Source organism: Cricetulus griseus, chromosome 7 (assembly GCF_003668045.3).
Source record: "Cricetulus griseus strain 17A/GY chromosome 7, alternate assembly CriGri-PICRH-1.0, whole genome shotgun sequence".
Lineage (NCBI taxonomy): Eukaryota > Metazoa > Chordata > Mammalia > Rodentia > Cricetidae > Cricetulus > Cricetulus griseus.
The window spans coordinates 36,378,536-36,405,932 of NC_048600.1; the positions used below are offsets into that span (position 1 = coordinate 36,378,536).

General features: G+C 46.4%; 1 protein-coding gene across 1 annotated transcript in view; it reads left to right on the forward strand.

Moving 5' to 3' along the window:
- The first annotated feature begins 2,168 nt into the window (after positions 1-2,168).
- Tekt5 (tektin 5) overlaps positions 2,169-27,397 on the forward strand; it is a 40,779-nt gene continuing 15,550 nt past the window's right edge. The window contains exons 1-5 of the mRNA XM_027423916.2: positions 2,169-2,814; positions 13,058-13,141; positions 14,330-14,400; positions 17,481-17,624; positions 22,265-22,487. Coding sequence (XP_027279717.1) covers positions 2,248-2,814; positions 13,058-13,141; positions 14,330-14,400; positions 17,481-17,624; positions 22,265-22,487 — 1,089 coding nt within the window. The 5' untranslated portion in view covers positions 2,169-2,247. The remainder of the gene's footprint in view (positions 2,815-13,057; positions 13,142-14,329; positions 14,401-17,480; positions 17,625-22,264; positions 22,488-27,397) is intronic.

The window sequence follows — 27,397 nt, forward strand, 5'->3', positions numbered from 1 at the left end:
GAATGGCTAAAATCAAAAATACCAATGACAGTTTATGCTGGAGAGGATGTGGAGAAAGGGGAACACTTCTCCACTGCTGGTGGGAGTGCCAACTTGTACAGCCACTTTGGAAATCAGTATGGCGACTCCTCAAGAAAATGGGAATGAGTCTACCACAAGATCCAGCAATTCCACTCCTAGGCATATACCCAAAAGAAGCACATTCATATAACAAGGACATCTGTTCAACCATGTTCATACCAGCATTATTTGTAATAGCCAGAAACTGGAAGCAGCCTAGATGCCCCTCAACTGAAGAATGGATACAGAAAATGTGGTACATTTACACAATAGAGTACTACTCAGCAGAAAAAAAACAATGGAATCTTGAAATTTGCAGGAAAATGGATGGAACTAGAAGAAACCATTCTGAGAGAGGTAACCCAATCACAAAAAGACAAACATGATATGTACTCACTCATATGTGGACCTGCTTTATGATACGTAGTAGTGACTGTGCTTTATCAGAGCTGTTTTTAATGATGTTGCTCAGAACGGTTTCCTTCCAAATGATGATTGAGAAGCTAATTAAAAAAAAATGGTGCCAGGTACCACAAGAGTAACAGAACTGTGCTGTTTTTCTGGGATTTTGTTTTTTACTTTTTTTTTTAAATGGAGAGTGCTGGATGTCTCTACAATTTTGTTCAAGTGACTGCAGAACCTGGAAAAGCTGTTGCTGCTATTGATGCATAACATACTGCCATTATTGGTCATTTTATATAAATATAAATATATATATATACATATATAATTTGAATTTTTGGAAACTTTAGCTGTGCTGTCAACTTTGGAGAAAAGTATCCCAGTTTACCGTGTTGAGTTGGCATTGTACAAAAATTAACAGCCATATTGGTCTAGAAATGTTGAACTTAATTTTTTTTCATTTGTACAGAGGTAACGCACTGTATTAAATATATAAGGTCTTAAAAAAAAGAAGGGATTTTGAGGGCCCATCCCTTGTGAAGGGATGCTCTCTTGACCTGGACACATGGGGTAGGGCCTAGCCCTGGCCCAAGATGATGTGGTAGACTTTGGGGAGCCCCTTTTGAGGGCCTTACCCTGCCTGGGGAGTGGAGGGGGGATGGCTAAGGGCAGGTGGGGTGTTGGGGGAGAGGGGAGGGAGAGGGAGAAGGGATTGATGTCTGAAGCAAGCTTGTTCCTAATTTGAACTAATAAAATAAAGTAAAATAAAACTGTGGATTGTGAAACTGGCTTGTCTTTGATGACCTGTTTTACCTTCCCCACTCCACGTTAGGTTTTGTAATCTAAATGCTCACACTTAGTCCAGTGCCACCAAGATGCTTCCCGATGTGTAAACACACCTGCTGAGCAACACTCTGTGCTATGTACAGGCCATTTTAAAATATGTGATGCTCAAGCTATTCTTATGTCGCTTGTAGAATGCTTGCCTAGAATGCATGAAGCCCTGAGCTCAAACTTTAGCACAAAATGCAATAGCATAGGCTCAACATTTAGGACAGCCACAGAGGAGAATCACAAGTTCAAGGTCATCCTCAGCCACATAGGCAGTTTGAGGCCAGCCGGGGTACATGGAACCTTGTCTCAAAACAAAACAAAAACGCATATAGCTGAAGTGACTTTATGTTCACCTTCCTGCCTCGACCTCCGAAGTGCTGGATTGCAGGTCTGATTGAGCCATTTTGATGTTATCTTGGGAAAAATGAAAGAAGTTGGCTCAGCTGATTCAGCTCTAGAAAGGCCGACTTCGTTGTTCCAGAATGACAGACACCCACCATTTCTTTCAACCCCAAACCTTTGGGCTGTCAAACAAAAACAAACAAAAAAAAGGAAGAAAAAAAAGTCCATATTTGTATTTTCTGTTTGATTATGTGCATCTGTGTTTGTGTGCGTGGGTTCCAGTGGAGGACAGAGGAATCAGATCTCCTTGAGCTAGAATTACATGCAGTTGTGACTTGGGTACTGGGAACTCGGGCCCTTTGGAAGGGTACTATGTGCTCTTAATCGCTAAGCAGTCTTTTCAGACCCTAAACGCACTTCCCTTTTTGTTGATTGCTTTTTATTTGGATCAGGGCCTCCAACCACCTGGAGAAAGAGGACTTGGCACCAAGACCCTCTCCCCCGCTTTATGACACCAGCATTGAGTCACAGAGGCCCTGTGGCTCCTGGCTTCTGGGATGCCCTGGCCATTTGGGCGGAGTTTTGCCCGCGTGGGGCTGATGGGTAAAGATGGAATTTCTTGGAACCACTCAGACAGCCAGTTACTGTGCCCCCAAAAAAGAATGTGGTTTGCAGGTGCTGCCTCCTGCTGGGCAGAGCCCTGTGGTACAGGAGTGCTACCAACCCTATTATCTGCCCGGGTACCGCTACCTGAATGCGTGGAGGCCCAGCATCTTCTACAAGATCGCCACCAACCAGTCATGCCCAGAGGAATGCCAAGGTGTCCGGCGTCCACCCACCATCCTGCCCTCGCTCCGCTCCGCGCTCTTCTGTCGCTACACCGCTCGTGACTGGGATCGCGCCAACGAGCTGCAACTCAGGGGCGCAGAGGCCTCAAGGCTCTGGGCCGGCCGGCTGACAGAAGACACCATGCGGATCATTCAGGAAAAGGAACAGCTGACACACCAGATGCAGGATGGGACCTCTCGGAACCTGAGCCAGAGGGTAGCCGACATCGGTTTCTGGAAGTCGGAGTTGGGCTTTGAGCTGGAAAGGCTTCTGAAAGAGAACAGCGGCATGGACACCCTCAAGAGGCGCTTGGAATGCGCAGCCCAGGAGATGAACTGCCCCCTGGAGGTGAGTAGGAGAAGGAGACACTGCTTCCCCTGTTGTCAATGAGTCAAGGTGATAGGCACCATGCAGGTGGATTGAGTTGCATTGTCTTTTATGATATGATTTTTAAGGTGAAAATGATTGGAGCCTGGATAGATGGCTCAGGGGTAAGAGCATAGGTTATTCTTGCTGAGGACCTACAGATTCAGTTCCTAGCACCCACGTGGCAGCAGCTCACAGTGGCCTATAACTGTAGTTCCAGTGGATCAGTCACCCTCTTCTGGCCTCCCAAGGCACCGTGTGGCTTGTGGCATACAGACATGGAAGCTACAAAATATGGGAGTTTCCCATATGAATGAATTTCTCTTCTTCTTAGGTGCGTTAGTCAGTGTTCTCTAGTGGAGCAGACCATTAGAATGAATATAGACCACAAAGGGATTTATTGGATTGGCTTACACAATTCATGCTGGGAGCTAAAGCAATGGCTGCCTGAGGGAGCTGAGAGCCCCGTGGCTGTCCAGTGCAATCGGTTGGATATCTTAGCAACCCCAAGCTGGTGGATGCCCTGGGGAGTTGCAGGCCTCCAGTCCATGTTGGAAGGCTGAAGAAGCTGAGTTCTGATGCCGGCAAAGGACAGTAGCAACAGCAGCTACAAAGACATAGATGGACTTACCAGCAAGGAGTGAAGGCAGGCAGGCAAAAGCTGTCCTGCTTTCTTCCCAACCCTCTTTGTATGTGGGCTTTCAGCCAGGTGCTGCCCACTCTGGGGGAAGGGTTCCCCTTCTGTTAATATTCTCACACACCTTTCCAGAGCCTCTCAATTGATGACAGAGCCAGCTGACAAGCAGCATCAATCACTAGGGGTCCCATCAAGATGCCGTGTGCCTGCATATGCTTACACGTGCACAGACACACACAAACACACCACACACAAACACACCACACACACACACACACACAGAGACACACACACACACACTGTGGCCATTAGGACATTTACGATAACATCTCCCAACCGACGTCATAATTGTCTTTTAATGCTGTGTATATGTGTGTACATGCGTATGTTTGGTTGTGTGTACAACACATGGAGACCAGAGGTCTCCATCAGAAGCCAGACATCAGGTCTCTTCTCCAATTGCTCCCCCCTCCCATTTATTTTCTGAGGGGGTGGCTCACCTGCTGGCCTCTTTGGATCTTCATCTTTGCCTCCACAGCTTTGAGATTATAGCATTGCGACTGTGCCAGGCTGAATTCTGATCAGAACCTGTGTCTTCTGGCTTGCACAGTAACCTCGTGACTACCCTGTCTCCTCAGCCTCTAGTGCCTGGTTTTCTGTGTCTCCAGGGATTAGGCTCCACCAGGACAGAGAACCTCTGCCTTCTCATTGATGTGTTCAGAAGTGGTACCTACCTTCTGCTTGCCCAGGTGTCTGTTTGTGTCCTCAGCTACCTATATCTGTACCAACTGACTGCTGTCTAGCCAATGCTTTGGATACACTCCCATGCTAAGATTGAGTATGGTACTTAGCACTCATATGAGTGTGTGTGTGTGTGTGTGTGTGTGTGTGTGTGTGTGTGTGTGTTGCTATTGGTGATTGAACTCAGGGATTCATATGTACTGGTCAAGTATAGCTACCACTGAGCTGTGGTCTCTTGTCTTTGCTACTTACTATTCAATTGCTGTGAAGAAATACCATGATCAAGGCAACTCTTACTTTAAAAAAAAAAACAGTTATTTGGGGCTTGCTTACAGTTACATGATCATCATGGTGGAAGGCAGACAGGCATAGATAGCACTGGGACAGTAGCTGAGAGCTTTACATCCTTATTTGTAGGCAGCAGGTAGAGTGTGACATTGGACCTGGTGTGGGCTTTTGAAACCTCAAAGCCCACTCCAGTGACATACATCCTCCAACAAGGACACACTTCCTAACCCTAAACCATCATTCTAGTCTTCCTGTAAACCACCTGCCCTCATGCCTCCTCTCCCAAGTCTCAGGACATAGTAGAAATACAGATCACACACACACACACACACACACACACACACACGCAAATCTAGCATATAACAGAGAACATCTATTTGAGTCTTGCTTATTTCACTTACCATGATTTCTAGTCCCATCCATAATTTTATTTTTTCTTTAGGCTGCATAAAATTCCACTGTGGAATATACCACATTTTCTTTATCTAGGCTAGTTCCATTTCTTAGCTGTTGTGAACAATGCAGCTGTAAACATGGAGATGTGGGTATCTCTGTGGGATGCTAACTTAAAAGTCCTCCAAGTACATACTAAGTGTCGTATAGCTGGATCACATGTTAGTTCCATTTTCAGGTTTTGTTATGTTGTTGTTGGTGTGTGTGTGTGTGTGTGTGTGTGTATGCACGTGCGCGTGCGCGCAGGAGTCAATGAACACTTTTGAATACGTATCCTCATGTGAAGATTCCTGCCTTCTCCTTGGCCTCCGAGACTCCTAGTCCTGCATAGGTTAGGATGACTTTGGGCTGCATGTAATAGATGCTCTGCAGCTGTGGTCGAGCCACAGTTTGTGTTTCTGTCATGATGGCTACAAAGACAAATGTAGACCCAGCGCTCTGCCAGGGACAAGGCTCTTCTCTCTCTACTCTGCCATCCACAGCATGTGGCTCTTGGTCCTAATGCTTAAAAGGAGGGGTCAGATTTTGGGTGACAAGCTCCTGCATGCAGGGAACATTTGATATTCTCATTTGAGGCAGCAAGAGGGGGTAGGACAAAGAACAAGCTGTCAACTGGGTCTCATACTAGCAAGGAATAGCTGTATTTCCAGAATCCCATGTTTTCCTTTTTAGCCTATTTACTGGAACTCACAGAAACCTCCTGGCTGCAGAGGAGTCTTGGTCAGAGAATGTTTCTCTCTAGACCCTGGAGAGAGTTTGAAAGGGATTAAGTGGTTGTTGGGTAGGGACTATGCCTGCCTCCTGCTGTGGGTAGTAATAGCATGCAGGAGGCTGCTGCCCCTGACAGCTGTGTCTGTACCAATGTTGAGACATGGACAGAAAAGGTTATAGCATAGTTTACCACTCTGGAACTCAAAAATACATTTGGGGTGTGTTCTGCTGACCACCTCCCCCATTGCTCTTTACCAAGAAGTTGGTCAGAGATACTTCATTCTCTCCACTCGTCTGGTAGCCAGCTCTGCCTGTGCACAGGTGAGTCAGGAACCAGACACACCCGAATTCTACATGCTTCTTCCTGTCACCTGGGCTACCACAGTCCAGGTTGTGTCTCAGCAGCAGAAATGGTCTTTTTCCAGACTCCTTACCCCCAGCAGCCAAATATCAAACTAGATTGCACCCTTTTCTACTGGTTCCTAGATGGCTTCCTTAAATTTAATGTCTTTGGGGGGGATATTTTATGGGGTGCTTTCTTAGTTAGTTAGGGTTTCTATTGCTGTGAAGAGACACCATGACCATGGAAACTCTCATAAAGGAAAATATTAATGAGATTGGCTTATAGTTCAGAGTTTTAGTGCATTATCATGGCAAGAAGCATGGCAGCATGCAGGTAGACATGGTGCTGGAGAAGGAACTGAGAGTTCTATATCTTGGTTTGCAGGCAGCAGGAAAAAAACTGTCAGCCACTGAGCCTGGGCCTGAGTATCTGAGACCTCAAAGCCCACCCCCACAGTGACATGCTTCCTCCAAGTCCACACCTCCTGATTAGTATATGAGGGCCATTCCTTTTCAAACCACCACATTTCACTCCCTGGCCCCCAAAGCCTTGTAGCCATATCATAATGCAAAAATGCATTCAGTCCAACTTCTAAAGTCCCCACAGTCTATAACAGTTTCAACCCTGTTAAAAAGTCCAAAGTCCAATATCTCTTCTGAGACTCGTGGCAATCTTTTACCGTAATTCCCTATAAAATTGAAAATCAGATCACATACTTTCAACATACAATGGCACAGGATGTACATTACTGTTCCAAATAGGAGGAAAGGAGTATAGCAAGGAAGACAAAAACAAAACAAAACAAAACAAAACAAACAAAAAAAAACAGTTGGGTAAATTGCAAACTCTGTATCTCCATGCCTGATGTCAAAATCCTCTTCAGATCTCAAATTCCCTTCAGCTTTGTTGACGGCAACACACTTCTTTCTCTTGGGCTGGTTACCCTGGCTGTTAACAGCTCTCTTTAGCAGGTATCCCATGGCTCTGGCATCTCCAATATTTTTGGTTCCCCAAGGCAATCCATGCTTCACCTTTGCAGCTTCATGCAATGACTTCTCTAGGGTTCCATGCAAGGACACCTCTGACACATGCCTAACCTCAGCAGCTTTCCTTAGTTGAAGAGGAATATTCTATAAACCCTTTCTTCTATACTTGACTCTAAAGCCAGAACCACATGGCTGAAGTTGCCAAGTTCAACTACTTGCTGGGGCTGGAACATGGTGGGATCTTGTTCAATTACACCTTCATCAGTTTTCTGTCCTTCACTGCCTAAGCTTGGTCATCCTGGAACTCACTCTGTAGACAAGGCTGTCCTTGAACTCAGAAATTTTCATGTCTCTGTCTCCTGAGTGCAGGGATTAAAGTTGTGTATGGCATGTCTGAACCTAAACTTTCCTCTAATTTCTTTTCACAAGTTGGAAGCTTTGCTGGGTAGGATCTTGCCCTGAGGTCACCACTCCCTTTATTCCATTTAACATCAAGGTTTGTCTTAATCTGTTTATCTCCTTGAACACAGGATTTAGCTCCATTGCACTTCCTGGTGCCCCTTTTCTCCTCAATTGGTACATTTTTGTTGTTATTTTTGCTTACTCAGCTTGCTCCTTTTCATTGTAGATATGCATAAGAATGAACCCTAATAACCACGTGAGATTTTCTCTGTCAAAGCAATTAATCCAAAACTCTTCAGTTTAGCCTCAGACAGACTTTTTGGACAACAGTAGAAAGCAGTCATAGTATTCACAAGTACATAGTATCACAAGAACAGTCTCTAGCCTACATACTAATATTCTTCTCCTCTGAAACCTCTTGAGCCAGCCCCTCATAGTCTAAATCACACTCAGCACCACTGTCTTGCATATTCCTCCTAATATGGCCCATTAAACAGTGCTTAAAGCATTCCACTGCCTTTCTAATCCAAAGTCCCAAGCTCCATATTCCTTCCAGCAAAACCATGGTTAGGCCTCTCACAGCGATACCCCAGTCCCTGATACCAACTTCTGTCTTAGAGTTTCTATTGCTGTGAAGAGACACTATGACCACAGCAACTCTTATAAAGGAAAACAGTTCATTGGGCCAGCTTACAGTTCAGAGGTTTAGTCCATTATCATCATGGCAAGAAGCATGGCAGTGTGCAAGCAGACATGATGCAGGAGACGGAGCTGAGAGTTCTACATCTTGATTCTCAGGTGACAGGAAAAGAACTGTCAGCCACTGAGCCTGGGCTTGAGCATCTGACCTCAAAGCCCACCCCCCACAGTGACACACTTCCTCTAACAAGGCCATATCTCCTAAGTGTGCCACTTCCTATGGGCCAAGCATTCAAACACATGAGTCTATGGGGAGGGGGCATTCTTATTCTAACCACCACAGGTGCTATTTCATGTAGCCTAGGCTGACCTCAAAATCACTATGTAGCCCAGGATGACCTTGAACACTTGATTTCCCTGCCTTCACCTCTTAAGCACTGAGATTATAGACGTTCACCACCATATTAGGTTTATGCTGTAATTGGGAACTGTGAACTCTACAATGGAACTATATCCCCAGGCCCATTTTAACATCTTAACTCCTGAATCCCCTTCCTTCAAAACTTGTATTAAAATCTGGCATTCTTCTCTCCATTCCAACCCAATTTTCTTGTTCCTCTGACCTCAGGGCCTTTGCACCTGCAGATGTCTCTTCATCGCTCCTGTTCATCATCCTTTTCACCTTTCATGTCACTACCTGCCTTTTCCTTCCTGACCGCCCACTGGGTATGCCCCACCCACTAAGGTCACCTTATTATCATTGCATCCCCCATCGAAGTCTCTGTGTACACATGCACATGTGTGTATTCATGAATGTGCATGCGGAGGTTAAAGGACAACTTGCAAGGGTTGCCTCTATCCTTCCACTACACGGTTCCTGGGGATTACATCTGGTCATTAGCCTTGGCAGTAAGTGTCTTTATCCACTGAACCATCTCAGATTTCTTTAGGACTGTTCTCTTTGCTCTCCAGAGTGCTGACTGTTTTGTGGAAGGACTGTCAGTGTAGTCACTGTTCTCAATCGAGCAGAGCTCAGACGAGGACCTCCAAGTTCCTGGGCAGCAAGGCTGTATCTCCCTCCTTTCTGAGATTTTTGGTGCCTTGCTCCTGGAAACCTCTGTTCCCTACTTGGGCCTGTTGGCCTTTATGATGTCACAGGCATGCTGGTGGCGGATCACCACTGTTCCTCAGTCCCATAAGATCATCCATAAGCAAACAGTTCATTCTCCTACCTTCTCTTGTGCTCAGATCCCCAAGATAGCTGGAAAGAATGCCAAGGACTGTGGCAATACTGTCTCTGTCTCACAGGGCCCCTCCCCCTTGCTGAAGCTTGCCTTTTACTTGAACAGCACCAAAGAAAGATGTACACAGGTAGTTGCAGGGACTATCTTAGTTACTGTTCTACTGTTCTGTAGAGATACCATGACCAAAGCAACTCTTATGAAAGAAAGAATTTAATTGGGAGCTTGCTTACAGTCTCACAGGGGTAGTCCATGATCTTCATGGTGGCAAGCAGACAGGCATGGTGCAAAAGCAGTAGCTGGGAGTTTTACATCCTGATCCACGGGCAGCATCTGAGAGAGTGTCAGCCTGGGGAGGGCTTTTGAAACCCACCCCTAGTGACTCTCCAACAAGGCCACACTTCCTAATCTTTCCTAAATAGTTCACCAACTGGAGACTAAGCAAGCACATATATGAACCTGGAAGTGGGGGGGGCATTCTCATTCAAACCAACATAGGGCCCATTGACAAATTATATTCGCAAGCTATGACACAATTCCTTCTAAGAGTAGCTGAGGAAGGGGTTTGTTTTGGCTCACAGTTTGAGGGTGCAGTCCATTGTGGTGGGGAGGGCAGGTGGCAGGAGCGTGAGGCAGCTGGTCACATGGCATCCACAGTCAGGATGCTGAGATGATGAGCGCTGGTGCTCAGCTCCCTTCTCCTTTTTATTCAGTCTGAGACCTCAGCTCAGGAGATGGTAATATCTGCTCTCAGAGCTGACAGTGATGATGATCCATCACAGACAGGGTTCTACATGAGGTCTTCACACTTGTTGGTAGACATAATCTGCTAACCAACCTGACTGGTGAGATAATGCACCAACACAGAGGATCTGAGAGGTTACCCACCCTGACCAAGTACACACAATAAGAAGTGGCTAAGCCTGAATTTGACCCAAAGAAATAGCCTAACAAGGAGGATAACAGCTGACACATCGTATCTTAAATGATAGCTTTGCTTTATTATAGAGACTGTAGGAAGGGGTGTTACTCCTGTGATCAAACACCCATCAATATCAGCTCATGGTGTCATTGGGTTTTAACCATGATTGATTGGCCCCGTGTACCTGATCCAAATACCATAGCAGTGGGAATGTGTGGCAGAGACTGTTCACTTCCTAGCAGACAGGAAGTAAAGAAAAAACACAGGAAGAGACCAGGGCTTGAGAGAGATATTTCTTGAGGTGGTTTGAAAGAAAATAGCCCCAAAGGGAGGGGCACTATTAGGAGTAGGTGTGGTCTTGTTGGAGGAAGTGTATTACTCTGGAGGTGGGCTTTGAGGTTTCATATATGCTCAAGATACCACCCACTGTCTGAATTCACTTCTTGTTGCCTGTGAAAGATGTAGAACTCTCAGCTACCTCTCCAGCATCATGTCTGCTTGCATGGCACCATACTCCCAGCCACTATGTTCCCCTCCATGATGATAATGGACTAAACTTCTGAAACTGTAAGCTGCCACCTCAATTAAATGTTTTCCTTGTCATAGTTGCCATGGTGATGTTTTTTCACAGCAATAGAAACTCTAAGATAGAAGTTGGTACCAGGGACTAGGTATTGCTGTGATAGGCCTGACCATGTTTTGTTTGAAGGGATTTGGACTTTGGGAATTTGGGCTTGGAAAGCAGTGGAATGCTTTAACTGCTGCTTAATGGACCATCCTAGTAGGAGCATAGAAGACAGGGATGCTATGAGTGATTTGATGAACTGTGGCAGGCTGGCTCTAGAAGTTTTAGAGAAGAATTGTAATTTGTGGCCTAGAGATCAATTTTGTGATATTTTGGTGAAGAAAATGGCTGATTTTTAGCCCTTGTCCAAAGAGTCTGTCTGAGGCAAAAGGCAGAGGAAATCTCAAAACAGCCTAGTATACACTGTCATGTGGTTGTTACTGGTCACTCGATAATACAAATTTATAATGAAAAGAAGCAAGAAAATGTAAAATTTGAAGAGAGAAGAAGCATCAGAAAGTGGAATGGAGCTAAGGCCTGTATTCAAGGAGATAAACAGATTAAGAAATAGAATAAAGGGAGTGGTGACCTCAAGGCAAAATCCCACCCAGCTAAATTTCCAACTTGTGAAAAAGAATTAAAGAAAGTTTAGAGCCAAGTGTGGTGGTGTTTGCCTTTAATCCCAGCACTGGGAAGGCAGAGGCTGGTGGATCCCTGAGTTTGAGGAAAGCATGGTCTACAGAACAAGCTTCAGGACAGCCAAGCTTGGGCAGTGAAGGTAACCATCAAAAGCAGAAAGTTGGTGAAGATGTAATTGAATGAGGAGACCATGTTCCAGCCCCAGCAAGCAGCAGAACTTGGCAGCTTCAGCCATGTGATTCTGGCTTTAAAGATAGAAGAAAGGGATTGTGGAATTTATTTCCACAACCAAGAAAAACCTCGGAGGCCAGGCATGTGTCAGAGGTATGCCTGAATGAAGGCCTAGAGAGGCCATTGCATGAAGCTGTGAAGGTGAAGCCTGGATTGCCTTGGAGACCCCAAGATGTTAGAGATGCCAGAGTCATGCTGAGGAGAGCTGCTAACAGGAAGTGGAACCAGCCCAACACAAAGAAGTGTTGCAGTCAACAAAGCTGAGAGGAGTTGGAGATCTGAAGAGCATTTTGACATGAGACATGGAGATGCAGAGTTTAGAGTTTGCCCAGCTGGTTTTTGGTCTTACTTTGTTCCAGTATTTCCTTTCTATGCTCCCTTCCCTATGTTTTGGAACAGTAATGTATATCCTGTGCCATTATATGTTGAAAGTATGTGATCTGTGTTTTGATTTTACAAGTTACTTACGAGTTTGTGCGAATCTCAGTAGAGACTTTGGACTGTAGACTTTTAAATAAGTTTGGGACTGTTATAGACTTTGGGGGCTTTTGAAGTTTACTGAATGCATTTTTGCATTATGATTTGGCTACAAACCTTTGGGGGTCAGGGAATGGAATGTGGTGATTTGAAAGAAAATGGCCCCCAAAGGGAGGGGCATTATTAGGAGGTGTGGCCTTGTTGGAGTAGCCCTGGCCTTGTTGGAGGAAGTGTGTCACTGTGGAGGTGGACTTTATGGTCTCATATATGCTCAAGATACTGCCCAGTGTCTGAGTTCACTTCTTGTTGCCTGTGAAAAATGTAGAACTCTCAGCTACCTCTCCAGCACTATGTCTGCCTGCACACTGCCATACTCCTAGCCACCATTCTCCTTGCCATGATAATAATGGACTAAACCTCTGAAACTGTAAGCTGCCATTTCAATTAAGTGTTTTCCTTTATAAGAGTCGTTGTGGTCATCATGTCTCTTCGTAGCAATAGAAATCCTAACTAAGACATTCCTGGTGACTTACTTCCTCCCCCTAGACCTCACATCTGACCTGATGAGGTCCATGTCCTCCTGAGCTAATCACCTCTGGAATTACTTTCAAGGGCACATCCAGAGGGATCTCCTGTATCTATTATCTATCTATCTATCTATCTTTCTATCTATCTATCTATCTTCTATCTATCATCTACCTACTATCTATCATCTATACCTACCATCTATTATCTAGCTATCTATCATCTGTCTATCTAGATACCGCACCTAGTTTTTAGGTGTTTCTTGGTCATGGGCATGCAGTGGCCCTGGCACACAATAACAGTGATGAGGTCCCATGCACACGCATGTACCTCATAGAACAGAGCTGATGAGGCATAGGTTCTGACTCACCTACACTCAGGTTCTACTCAGGTCTCCACAAGACACTTTCCCATTGTTCTAATAGGTGGCCCTGGAGTGTCTGTACAATCGGGAGAAAAGGATTGGAATTGACCTGGTCCATGACAACGTGGAGAAAAACCTTCTCCAGGTAAGGTGTCACCTGGGAGTGGGTGAGGGAACAGCTGGGAGTGGGTGAGGGGCAGCTGGGAGTGTGGGGGGGGACAGCTGACTAAATCAGAAGGCTCTGGGTGGCCTGTCTGGAGCAAAAGTTACATGTGATGCCCATGGAGTTGGGGCTCAGAGAAGACTAGTGGGGCACTTAGGAATGGGAGAAGTAGAACTAGAATGGGCTTATTTAGTCTCAGTCTTATTATTTTCAAAATGACCATATGGATGGCACAATGATGATAAAAGTAAAGGTCCATGTATATTTACTTTTGCTCATTTATGCAGGATCTCATGTATCCCAGGATATTCTCAAATTCACTAAGTAGCTGAGGATGACTTTGAACCCCTGATCCTCCTGCTTCTACCTTCTGAGTGCTAGAATTACAGACATGCACCATCACATCCAGTTTATACAGTACTGGAATCCAACTGAAGGCTTCATGTATGCTAGGCAAGCCCGACTCCAGATCCTAAAGACAGTGTTTATTAAGCACGTACTATATACTGTATGTGTATACCACTTCAGGTGCACCGTTTAACTTAATGATAAAGTAATCTGTGAGCACACTGCACGTAGTCGGGCAATAAATTTTATTTTAATTTTTAAGTACATGAAAAGAAAAGAATCCAGGTACAGTGTCGCATGTCTGTAGTACCAGCTACTCAGAGGGTTGAGGCTGAGGGATCACTAAACCAAGGCCTGCATGGGCTGTAAAATGGGTTCAAGGCTAGTCTGGGAAAACCAGTGAACTCTTGTTTCAAAATAAGAAGAGGGGATGAAATAGCTCAGTGGTAGAATTGTCTGCCTAGCTCATGAGAAAGGGGAATGGGAGGAAGAGAGAAAAGAGGGAGGAGAGAGAGGATGGAAGGGGAGAAAGGAAAAAAGAAAGACAAGGAATGAGGAAAGAGATGGGGAAGGAGGAGGAGAGAGGAAAGAGAGGAAAGCAGAAGAGAAGAAGAAAAAAACTAGGCATGGTGGCTCATGCCTGCAACCTCAGCACTGGGGAGGTTGAGGCAGGAGGATCTTAAATTCAAAGCCTCTGGCATCTACTTTTAGCATCAGTGGTCTAGGGATCCCCACTCTGGCATTTCCTGCATGAGGGCTCTGACCCACGAATTTCCAACCTTGTCAGCTCTTTCTGACTTTTTTTTTTTTTTTTCATTTTAGGAAGTGGATTTACTTAAGTGTTGCCAAGAGCAGATGAGAAAACTAGCCAAACGAATCGATTTCCAGATACGGTAAGGAAGCCTTTTCCCTTTGGGATTGCCTGTAGGTTCCCAGGTTTCTGGAAGACAGCCAGATGGATCCACTTGTCCCTGAGTAGCTTATGGTGTGCTGTTAGATGTTCAACACCAGCTCTGTGGGGTGGTAAGGGGGCGGGGTCTTGATTTGTCAGTGCTCCTGTCAATGGATCGGTCTATCAGGGATGCTCATCTGCTCTCTGGAGCTAGCTCATCCTCGGTGGTTGTTGGCACTGACAGAAGGCATCAGCCTCCCGACACCCAAGCTTAGCTATGGCTTCCCCAGGCCAGGTCTGAACTTTGGAAGAGCAGCCCGTGGTGACATTAGGCAATAAGGCAAGGGACTGGGACATCTCCAGAAGGGTGCTCGTGGACGCCTGAGCAGCGTCTTCAAAAGGCACCAGCTTTTGTTCTTAGATCATGATGTAAACAGGTTTCATGCCAAGCCGGGGGCTCCTCTGGTAATTAAAGGGAGGTCTGTGCTTTGCCAGGCTTGGGGCCCCTAGCTGAGCCCCTGGGCCCCTTGGCTCCCATGAGACAGCTTCTCCCCATGGCGCTGGAGCTTGGTGTTTACCCTTCCTTGTCCCGGGGCACGCCGTTCTGCTGGTTTTTCTTCTTTGCTCGTTCTTGTCACAGAGGGCACAGCCGGGGCTGCCTTTTTTAATATGGCCAGCAGGGTGGCCTGTAGTGTGGGAATGCTCAGACCTAGTTTGCTGGGAGGCTCCACAGCTGACCAGACCTGCTCAGGTGGCCACAGGTGAGGGCTTGTGGTTTTCTGGGCACAACTGAGATTTGCTTCTGGAAAGAGGGGTGTTCTCATGGCATGGGAACCCCAAAAGAATATGAAAGGTTCCTCTTGACTGGGGAGGAGCCAAGCTTCGGCCCTTCTGGTGGCCTCTCCCTCCTCCTCAGACCTTGTCAGCACCAGGCGGTGGTGCTAGCTGCACCCTGAGGTTCCACTGACCCTGATGCTCTGAGCTTCTGGCTTTTGTTACACCCCAGTTTATCAGCTAAGACAGAGTCCTATTTGGTTATCCTGGCTCAATGTGGAAGGCCCCAGCGTGGATCCTGGTGAGGTGTACTGACTGACAGGATTTTCTGTGTGTCCTCACCAGTGACCACCCACTATTGGGGACTTCTATTTTCTTCCTTGAGTCATTAGAGGACCACCACCACCCCCTCCAACAGCAACCATATCCACAGGGGAGGGGGAAAGGAGAGAAGGGGAGGAGGAAGGAGAGGAGGGAAACCAAGGAGAGAGGAGACACAGAAGGTTCTAGATGGAGAAACCAGAAGAGACAATGATTAAGATGAGAGAGAGAGACACACGGGGAGGGGGAAGAAAGGGATGGAGGAGAGCCCTTCTTCGTAGCTGGTCTCTGGATGAAGGCTTAAGTGAAGTCATTGCCTTACCAAGACACATGTGCTGACCCTGCCTGAGTATTATTAGCAAGAACTCACCTTCTCCCAACAGAGAACATAGGGAGAGAGGTTCAGGCTTAGAGGCTTCTTAGATGCGAGCTAGCAATTAGTGTCTACTTGGTATATTTAGCTCTGAAACAGCCTTCTATTAATAGCCAAGAATTTTTAAAGACCAGAATCTGAATTCCCCTTTCAAAATGCATTCATTCTTATTTTAGATGTCATTTGAAAGGAAGGAAAATAGTAAATAAGGGATCAGGTACTTGGTATTTGATGAGAATTGTGAAACTGTGGCCTTGGCTGATCGTCTTAGCTTTGATTCCAGTAGTCCAGGCTCAAGTCCCTGTCTCACCCCTTGTCCTCTTCACCTGATCCTGTCTCTGACTCCACCCAGCTCCCCCTCTACCCACACCCTTCCTCCCCCAAAATACTGACTCTGAGCTGGTCCTTGGTCCCCCAAAACCTCGTTATTTCTACCTTTTCTGATTTTGTGTTAACTTGAAATTATAAATCATGTCTATAGCTTTGTCCATAGTAACTATTCGTACTTGATAGGATGAGCACACCTGGCTCAGAAGCCTCCATATCTATTCTCTCTACCTGCTTTAATGATTCCCTCCACTGTATTACCTCCTGTCCTTTTAAAGCTCCCTTACCATGTTCATCATGTTTCGTTTTTTTGCTGTACCTAGTTATATAAATTTTAGCTACTTGAAGGCAGTGAGTGGTTTTCTCTGCACTTTAACCCTTGTGTTCAGAACTGCCTTCCATGTCACAGTGATGTGTTTGTGAGGGAAGGGACTCCATCTAGACTTTGTCTAAAGATGGTTTGGTATCTTCTAAATCTGCTCTGCCATCTGTTCTTATAAATGCAGGGCTTTTTAAAGACTTATTTTTATTTTGTGTATATGAGTGTTTGCCCGAATGTACATACGTGTACCAGGTGTGTGCCTGGTGTCTGCAGAGGCAGAAGGCGGCATCAGATCCCATGGAACTGGAACTACAGGTCATTGTGAGCTGCCATGTGGGTGCCGGGAACTGAACTCATTCTTTGGTGAGTGTTTTTTACTGCCAGGAAGCTCCATATTCTCTGTGACTGGTTGATGGGTGCAACTGAGATGCCATGTCATTCAGAGTCTGAGGTAGTGACTACTTTCCTTTTATAATAAGTGCTGGCCCATCCTATTTCTTTCCAATTTGTATTGTGTGTGTGTGTGCGCGCGTGCGTGCGTGTGTGTGTGTGTGTGTGTGTGTGTGTGTGTGTGTGTATGTGTGTGTGTGTGAAAGCGTGCATGTCATTTGGACATCAGAGGACGGCTTTCAGGAAGCAGTTCTCTACTTCCATTGTGACTTCAGGGTCAAACTCAGGCCATCATGCTTGAGTGGCAAGCTCCTCTACCTCCTGAGCCATCTTGTTGGCCTGGCACATCTCTGTTTTACAGACAACAGGTGTGTTTGTCCTGGAGTGAGCCCTAGTGGCTCTGAGTAGGAGGTGTTGATGCCAAGTGGAAATAGAGCAGCCTCTGGGTGTGTACAGAGCACTGTCCTGGGACTCTGTGGACTGGGCTTGCAGCCTGGGCTTTGCCTTTACCTGATGCATGATGATGACCATGGGTGGAGGATGCGGGGTGACCACACATTGCTTCTCCCCACAGAGATAACCGAGATGCTCAGCATGCCCTCGAGCGGGACGTCGAGGACAAGTGCTCTGCCCAGTGTATTGACGAGAAGTGCTATAATCTAAGGAACACATCTGATAGCATCAGCTTCTACCACGGCATGGAGAAGCTTGATGGAACGTAAGTACCCAGCTCTCCTTGTCTTTGGTCAGGTCCAATGGGAGTAAAGGGCAAGGGGTATAAAGGGTGTTGTGTGCCAGTCAAGTGGTGTTTGCATAGGATCCTCTGTTGCAAGGGCAAGAGTCAAGCAGAGACTGCAAGGGAAGGTTCTGGCAGTAAGAGGGAGGCAGGGAGTGGGAGCTAGACACTGGTCTGTGTCTAGGGGGTCTGTGCACTTGCCTTGCAGCTCTGGCTCTGCATCCACCGGCTGTGTGGCCTTGTGACAAAGGCACTGAGTACAAGTCCACATTGCCATCTTTTAATCCTTTTTCCACCCTTCTCAAGATCCAAATCATGTGATTGGCTTAGCTGGGAGTCCCAGGGCCACTGCCACAGTGCTAGGGCATGCTGTGAATACTTCCATTGGCAGTTAGACCAAAGCGTAAAACATAATCGCTGTCACCAATAGGAGCAGGAATTCCATTCAGTAGTGCTACAGACCAGCTGCAGCCTGTGTTCAGGTCCTAAGACAGGGAAGGGGCATCACCAGATGAATTTTATACAAGTGGCTGGTCCAGAATAGTTCCAGATGTCTTTATTTATACATCAAAAAAGCATGTTTTTCCATATTAACAAACAAGTTTTTCCCATCCTCAAATGTTAACCTCCCAGCAAAAACAAACATATCAAGTATGTTTTTTCTCAACTTTTACATCAAATCATCTTTGAACTCAAAACAACACTTAACATTTTGCTACCTTGGCCAAATACTGAGCCAGGTACACCCTTTCTTTACAAAGCTAAAGGTGATAAACATAGGCACACATTTTCAAGAACAATAATCTCATTCAAAACATATTTACAGAAATAGGAGTGATCTGATCCTGTCAGCACTGAATTAGAACATCTTCCAGGGTCTGAAGTGACAGCTGGAATCCCCAGACAAGAAACCTGAGAAGCATCAGCTCCCAAAGAATTTAGGGGAAAATATTAGAGAAAAAATAGGGTTTCCAGGAATGATCACATTTTTCCCATGCATAATTGACAATGACACTAAAAACACCAAGAGGATCATCAATATTACTAGAGAAAAGAGAATGTGCAAGCCACGCAGTCCCAGCAATATTCTGCGTGGTCCCAAAGTCCACTGGTCCTTGCCAAGTGAGACTGTCTCTGAGGGCTTTTGTCCCATCTGGAGACCCATTAGAAAAGCAATGATATATTGGCCTGATACTAGGCCACACAGCTCCCAACATAGTAGTGTCCACCAGCACTGGGATTTGTAGGAGAGAGTAGGTTTTGGGGGCCTGTAAATAAGTTTCAGAACTTAACTAGCAGGTATGAAGCCCAACTTTAGTTCTCAGCACTAACACACACACGCACATTCTCTCTCTCTCTCTCCCTCTCCCTCTCCCTCTCTCTCTCTCTCTCTCTCTCTCTCTCTCTCTCTCTCTCTCTCTCTCTTCCTCCCTCCCTCCTCCCCCCCTCTCATGCACACACATGTGTGAGTGTGTTAATTTTGTGGCCAGGCTGGCTGTGCTTGCTGCGTTCCAGCCTCCACGGGCACACTGTGGTAAGTTAAGGCAGGTTAAACTCTTTGGTACACATTTCTGTATCAATGCCATGGTGGAAAATAGTGTCTACTCCCTTGAGTGTCTGTGAGGAAGAAAAGATGGACACAGGATGTGGGGAACACAGAACACAGTGTTTGATGGGAACAGATGACACTGATTGGAGGATGCAGCCGTACAGCATATTTTTTTTCACCCTGGCAGCTATGAATAGCACAGGTGCCTATAGTATTCGTGGCACTCTGGAGGGCATGCCACCATATCACGGAGGGTCAGATAGAATGAAACATGCTTTCCTTATCCACAGGCTGGGGTCTGAGGAGAAGAGGGTCGGGAGAGACGCTTCTGGGTCTATCTTGGTTCTAACCCTACACTATTTTTCATCTCTAGCAGATAGAATTGTATTGGGCATTATTGTAGATACTGAGTTATTTACAGAAGAAAAATAAAAGGATGAAAGGAAGGGAGGGAAGGAAGAGGGAAGAGAGAGAGGAAGGGAAAAAGCCCCTGGATAGGCTCTCTGGACCAAACTGACATCATCTTCTGCCCAATGGTAAGGAGCTTTTTTAGGATGTCTGGTTGTGTTACTTCTTAGGGACTTCCCTCCTCTTTCCAGCAAGGTTGAGGCCTTGGAATAGTGAGGCAGGAATTTAGGCTCTGCACCTGTAGCCACAGTTGCCTGTCTGTACAGGGAGACCAAGGGGGTCCCTCCACCTGTACAAACTTCTCCCCTTAAACCTGGCTGCCAAGCTGCTCACTGCTGGGAGAGGCTGCTTTATCTTCATCCCTCTGGACTCTCAGAGTTGTTCCTTGTGACCAATAATTGCTCCCCAGATGTGCAAACTCGGGACTTTGTTTTCCAGGTTTGAGGCATAGTGAAGAGAGGACATTCAGTGACTGAATGGATTGTAGTGTCTGTTCCGTGCGGTTCACGGCAGCTTGGGTTAACAGATGATGATGGTTATGATGATGACAATGACGGTGGTGCTAACCACAGTGCTACTGGTGATGATGGTGGTGGTGGTGACCTTTGCTATGTTTGAGTTTGTGTCAAGAGCTTGACATACTACATCTTATGAATAATAATCACTTGACAAGTGCTTGCCGTGTGTCTGGTTGTTTGATATCGATTTCACCCTGGGCATAGGCACTATAATTATCCCCATTTTATGAAACAAATGCTCAGAGAGATGAAGCAATTGACCTAAACTTGCACAGCAGCTGGCAGAACTGAGCTTTGAGTCCACCTTGGACATGAAGTCTAGATGTTGCGCCAGTGATGATTTCCTGCCTCTGCATCGAAGCCCGCCCTCCCTTCTGCCTTTATAGGATATGGGCTCCAGGGAAGGACGTCCCTGCTACTGAGGCACACCAGCTATGAGGAGGCAAGCCACCTTTTGTGACTTCCCCCAGGGAGAGGGGGATGAAGCTGCTGTTTTGTCTGGGGATAGCTCAGCTGCCTGCTACGGGGGAAGGCAGGGGCATGGCATGGCATTTGCTGGTGACAGTGATTAAGATTCATTTGGCAGGAGTGCATTCTCTTAGTATACACTCACAGGGAGTTTTGTTGTTTGGTTGGTTCATGGAGACAGGATCTCCCAGTCCAGCCCTTGAAGATTCACGGGTTATTTTCTCACACACCCCTCCTCGTGTGTGGAAACGTAGGGAGACCAGGTGCTACATATCATAGGCTCTTGTTTAGTCTTCAGTTTTGGTCTTTTTGAGACAACAATTCCCCTGCCTCAGTCTCCTAGGATTCCAGGGTGTTTTAAGACAAGAGTTTCTCTGTGTAGCCCTGGTTGTCCTAGAGCTCATTCTGTAAACCAGGCTGGCCTTGAACACACAGAGATCTGCCTGACTCTGTCTCAATTGAACTGGGATTAAAGTTGTGCACTACCTAACACCTGGCTAGACAGCTGTTTTTCAAATACATTTGTACATACTTACAATAAGAATTGGCTTATAAATGAGGCACAAGCATAAAGATATTAACAATAACTAATGAAATAGAATAATCACAACAATATGGTATAGTGAGTATACTGAATTTGGGCTATTGAGGTGGCTCAGGGGTGAGACTCCTGCCTGCAAGCCTGATGACCCGAGTTTGACCTCCGGGACCCACACTGTGGAAGGAGAGAATCAGTTTCCTCAGACTGTGCCCTGACTCCACACGCACATGCTCACACTAAATAAATATAAATAAATAAATAAATGTAATTAAAAAGTGTTAATAAATAAAATAAAGCTTATGACTTGTTTATTTCTGGAAGTTTCCACGTGATGATGTTTCAGACCTGACTATCTCACCATCACCTGTTTCTAACTCCCTTCCAGGCTCACACCTGAGTGTGTGAGCATCCACTCTGTTTACTGTCCTTTTTATCCTCTGGACAGGAGTTGACCCAGGGACCTGGATGCTGTCATTTTTATTCACAGCTCCATTGCTGATGCCTAGAAAAGTCCTGGCCCATGGTGGACTTTGAAAACACAATGCTTAGAACAGAGGTGTGGCTCAGCAGCAGAATGCTTGCCTAGCATGTGTGATGCTCTGGGCTTTGTCCTGGCACTGCAAAACAAAAACCAGAAAGCAACAAAAATAAACCAAAACAAGAAATCCACCAACTAAACCCCATACGTGTGGAGAGAATGGTTAGTTAGTGGCATAGTGGGTGCTTATCATTGAGTTGGGGGCACTTGAGCCAGTCTGGGCCCTACTGCCTACTTCTTAGATTGGTTATGTCTTTGGTGGAGGTGGGAGGGCAAACCACCACTTGCCCTACCCACTCTTGAGTGCCTTATTGAAAATGTTGTAGCCCCTCCTGGCTTCATTTGGTGCCCTATAAAATGAGGGATGGATTGGGGCAGCTCAACATGTTCCTCTGGCCTCAGGGACATTTGTGGTCATTGAGGCTGTGTGTGGGAGCTCCTGGAAGGGCAAGAGTGAAGGTCAGGTTTACCCCCAGTGCTTGGGAACATGAAAGAATCACACACCAGGATTGAGGATGCCCCGGATGCAGAAAGCTCCAAGACCTGTTAGCATCTCCTCAGCTCCCCACCTGACTTCAGCTTGCCTTTGGACTTTTGCAGGGTCACTGTTCCTGAAACTTGGGCCAAATACAGCAACAACAACATCAGGCACGCTCAGAACATGCGGGCCAACTCCATCCGACTTCGAGAGGAGGCAGAGCACCTGTTCGAGTCCTTGTCAGACCAGATGTGGAGGCAATTCACTAACACCAACCTAGCCTTCAATGCCCGCATTGCCGAGGAGACAGAGGTGAAGAACAAGCTGCAGATGCAGCTGGCTAAGGTAAGCAGGTGCTGCATCCAGGTGCACTGCCCACCAAAGGTGCAGAAACAGTCCCATCTCTCTTGTAGGCTGCAGCCTGTGAACTTCCCATGTGGTTGTAGTATCCTGAGTCATTGATGATGGAATTGGAGTTTGGCCTGGCTGTTGGCATGGCACCTAAGACACTGCTATGGCTCCTGCACCCTTCCTTCCCGATCTGAATACCATGTAGCTGAGTTTGACTGGAACAACATTGTCCCTGTGGGTCCCAACACATCCTGTCTGCCATAGCAGCACCTTTGAAAAGACAACGTTGGGCTTTCAGTAGCATGACATCCCCCTGTAGAGGGGTGGGGTGCTTTCTGAGTTAAAGTTTTTCCCAGTTTTGTCCACTACCTCCTCCTCTTCCAAGATAGCACTCTAATTGGGGCACAACATGTCGGTTCACACCTCTGGGGTATCCTTCCTGCATGGACTTGATTTCCCCTTCACACAACTGCAGGCTGTACACTGGCTGCTGGAGGCCACACTGGGCATTAGGAATGAAGTGGGTAGCACTTCCAAACATGCTGCTATCTGCAGGTGACTTACAGGCAATTTGGGGAGCAGTGGGATCTACACAGAGTGATTTAGGGGTGTCAGTCTTGTTGCAGGGTGCAGGGAAGTCAGAGGGATGAGCCTTGAATTTGTTTGCAAAGTGGCCCTTTTGTTGTGTACCTCTTTGCTGGTGGTGTAGGGGGCTACAGACAGAGCTTGGTGGGAGTTACTAGAGCAATTTATGCCAACCCACATCTGAATGTTTTTGGCCCAGGTGTGCAGACAAAATGAGTTTCTAGAAAATAATTGCAAGTGGTAATGAGGGAAGCATCAGGGAATGAGTCTGAAGTGGGGGCCCTCCATGAATGCAAGAGACAGGTAGGGATGTTTACAGCAAAAACAGACTGAGGGGTTAAGGGGACGGCCCAGTTGGCAAAGCATTTGCTGTGTAAGTGAGAGTCTGAGTTTAGTCTCCAGGACCACATGGAAAGACAGACTCAGCAGTGTGTGGCTGCGATGTCAACACTAGGAAAGCAGAGAGAGGGTATCTGGGTTCACTAGCCAACCAGTGTGGCCAAATTATTTAGCTCTGGGTTCAGTGAGAGACCCTGCCTCAAAAGTTAATGTGCAGAGCGATTGGGGACAACACCTGACATCCACCTCTGGCCTCCATATGTGGTTGAATTCAACAGGACGTTGCAAAAGGGAAGCCATTGGTGTCGGGTTTTGTACTCACTTGGGAATGATCCACTGCTCTGACACTGCTTTGGCTCCCTGTGTCACTCAAGACCATCTGGATGTTAGCACACAGGCCTGCCACATTCTGCCTCCCATCATCTCTCTGACCTCATTCCCTGCTGTTATCAACTGCAGCCCCTCCCAAGTCCCCAGTGTTCTCCAGACACATTTGCTTACCACCTGCCTCAGGACCTTTGCATGTTCTGTCCTCTGCCTGGAGTACTCCTCTCCAGGTATTCTCTTGGCCAACCTCCTAAAATGCCCTTTAACTCTTGCCTCAAATATCACTTATCATCAAAACCTACCCTGAACATACAAATCCCTCCCTGCTGTAACCCCCTGCTGAGGGAGGCAGAGACAGGAGGAAATGTGGTGCTTTCTGGATGTCATCTCAGTGCTGAGTTCAGTGAAAGACTGTGTCAGGGGAATGAGGTGGACAGTGATAGAGCAGGACGCCCAGTTTCCTCCTCTGGCCTTTGTGCCTGCCTACACATTCAAGCACACACAAATGGATAGGGAGTCAAGTAGGCCACGATGGGTAAAAAAGAAAGAATTCTAGAAGATGCACAGGATGACACTGGAGGAAGAACAGGCTAGCACTCAAGTCCTAGAAGGACCTGAGTAAGGCTATGGCTTCCTCTGAGCCATTGGGAGCCTGCAGAGGAAGTCAAGGGGAAAATGTTGGATCTAGACTCACTCTGGTAGAGGAAGCCTTCACAGGTCAAGAACAGACATATAGGATCATCGGGAGGCTCTGGAAGATATTGGTGAGAAAGAATAGCTGCCCACACACAAGGGATGACATGGGAGACAACTGGGGACAGGGAGGCTTAGATGCTTGAGAAGGCAGAGCTGGCACAGCCCCACCCTCCATTCTCATAGACCATCTCCCTATGAACCTTCAGTTTTCCTGGAGAGCCAGATAATGAATAGTTTCAGGTCTGTGGACCATAACAGTTGCTGTCACAGCTACTCCATCCTGAGGGTGTGTAAGAAGGCAGCTATGGATAACACGTACACAAATGAACATGGCTGTTTTCCAATAAAACATTATTTACAAAGTGGGGCAGTGGACCAAGTTTGGCTAACAGGCTGCACTTCTGTCCATACCCTGGAACTTATCTCAAGAAGCACTTCCTCCTTCCTGACCTCCTACAATCACTTGTCCTTGGATTATTACTGAACTTCGGACTTCTTTGCTTTTTAATTTAATATCAGAGTTTAGTATTTCTAATTTACTCTAAAGTCACTGAAGCAAAAATTATGATGTAACATTATTTAACAAAGCAAGATGCAATTGAGATTGTCATTCATTGCTTTCTCCTCCCTACACCATTTGTGATTGTGGACTTGCAATCTGAGTGCTTGGGTACAAACCCCTTATAGGCTTAGACAATTTTTTAAAATTTATTTCATTTATTATATTGCTCTCCTCTCCCTCTCTGTGTGTATGTGCAATATATATATATATATATATATATATATATATATATATGCGTGTGTGTGTGTGTGTGTGTGTGTGTGTGTGTGTGTGTGTGTGTACATGCATGTGTGTACAAGTGTGTGTGTGTTGATGCATGTGCACCTGTGGAGGTTCTTTTGGGACCTGTGGATTGAAATCAGGTCACCAGGTTTTTGTGACAATGCCTTCACTTGCTAAGCCACCTTGATGCCCCGAACCTGTGACATGCCCTGGGGCTTATAGGAGGATATTTAGGCTTTAGGCTAACTTCTGGGCCAGTCCTAGGACAGGGACTAGAGACCATCTGGATGGAAACAGTTGCTGGCCCCAGAGCTGGGAAGGACACTGCCTAGGTGGTCCTGGGATCCTATGTGTAAACAGTTCCCTCTTCAACGTCCAGTTGTCCACTTGAGTGTGTTAGGGTGAAACTCAGTGCAGGGTAAGAGGAACAGATCCCACAGATGTGCCATGAGGAGGATGTTGGGGGGGCACAGGGACCCTGCTATAGAAAGAGCCTGCTTGACACTAGGCACGATGGCACATTCCATTGTGTGGTGCCTGAGTGATCTCAGCACTCAGGAAGTGGAGTCAAAAGGATCAAAGATTCAAGGTCATCCTTGGGTAACACAGGGAGGCTAGCCTGGGCTAATGAGACTGTCTTCACAACAGAAACAAAAAGTGCTTCTTATAAAGGTGTGGGAGGCTTTATACATCAAGACATTTGATGTATTCTGCCAAGGGACTGCAATCGGTGAGCTGAACAGCAAGAGCATGGCCCTTTCCACCTTCTAGCAGCCCTCTCAAGGTGTAGGCAGGCACGGTACCCAGCTAGAGTTCCAGCAGCACACAGCCTTTGTCTCATTTTATGCATTGTTAATGTTCTTTCTACACACAGCAATGCTGTTTGATTTATACCAAGGATAGTGATAAAAAAAAGTTTCAGTTTAAAATAAAGGCTTTTTTTTTTCTTTCTAAAGTGAATTGAGCTAAGTGTGGAGACTCACACCTGTAACCCCAGTGCATGGGAGACTGAGGCAGATGGATTGCTGTGAGTTGAAGCCCCGCTTGGGATACATACAGAGTGAGATCCTTTTTCAAAACAACAAAACCCACAAAAACAAAACACTTGGGCTAAGGAGATAGAGGCTGTCTAGTCTGATGACCTGAGTTCCATCTACAGGGCCCACATGGTGGAAGAAAGAACTGATCTTAGATGCTGCCTTCCGATCTCCACTTGAGCTGGCTGTGGCACATGCATTTGTACCACACACACACAAATAAATGTGATTAAAAAGATAATAAAGACCCAAAACAAAAAAAACTAACAATAATGACATATAAAATAAAATGAATGGATTTGGAGAACAATTAAACTAATCCTGCTATAACTTGTACACAGTGAGGCAAAAATGAAGGAGCAATTGTGGTGTGAGAGGTGGAACTGAGCCACACAGACTTGCACACTGTGCAATCCCTCTGGGTGGCTCTGGCTGAGCCAGTGGAGGAGCCTGGGAATCTGCATCTTAATGAGTTCTTGCACTGCCCCCACCACGACTGCTCTGGCTGGGAACATTGAGAGCAGTGTGTGCTGACCTGGGTGAACATCTGGGCAAAGCAGCTGTCTTCTTCCCTCCCTTCACCTTCCTCTCTTTTCCTTGAGGGACCAGGCCAGGCCACCTTGTCATGTGCAGACTAACTTGTGCAGAGATGTGAAATGCCCCTGTGGGGTTCTGCTGAACATTGCAGTCTTTGGATCCATGCATCACCTCCCCCTTGCTGTGGTCAGAGGTGTGGCATCGGGAGGTAGGCACCAAGGGGAGCCAGGCATACCAGCAGCCCAGCCTTCATCAAGCCATCAGAGATCAGACTGTTTCTCTGCTGGCTGTTAAGACTCCCTCCATGCAGACAACGCTGCAGATTGACTATAGTCAGGGGACACAAAGGAGACACAGACAAATGGCTGTGACCATCGCTAAGATGAGCCATGCAATGGCCAGGGAAAAAAAGAAATGATATTTTCTTTTCTCTTTGAGATATACTGTATAGCCTCGGCTGCCTAGAACTTTCTATGTAGCCCAGGCTGGCCTTAAACTATGATCGTCCTGCTTCAGATTCCCAAATGCTAAGATTCTGGGCATGCACCACAGACAGGCTTGTGTGACTCTTTCTGTTTTCCTTTAATTTGGAGGATTTC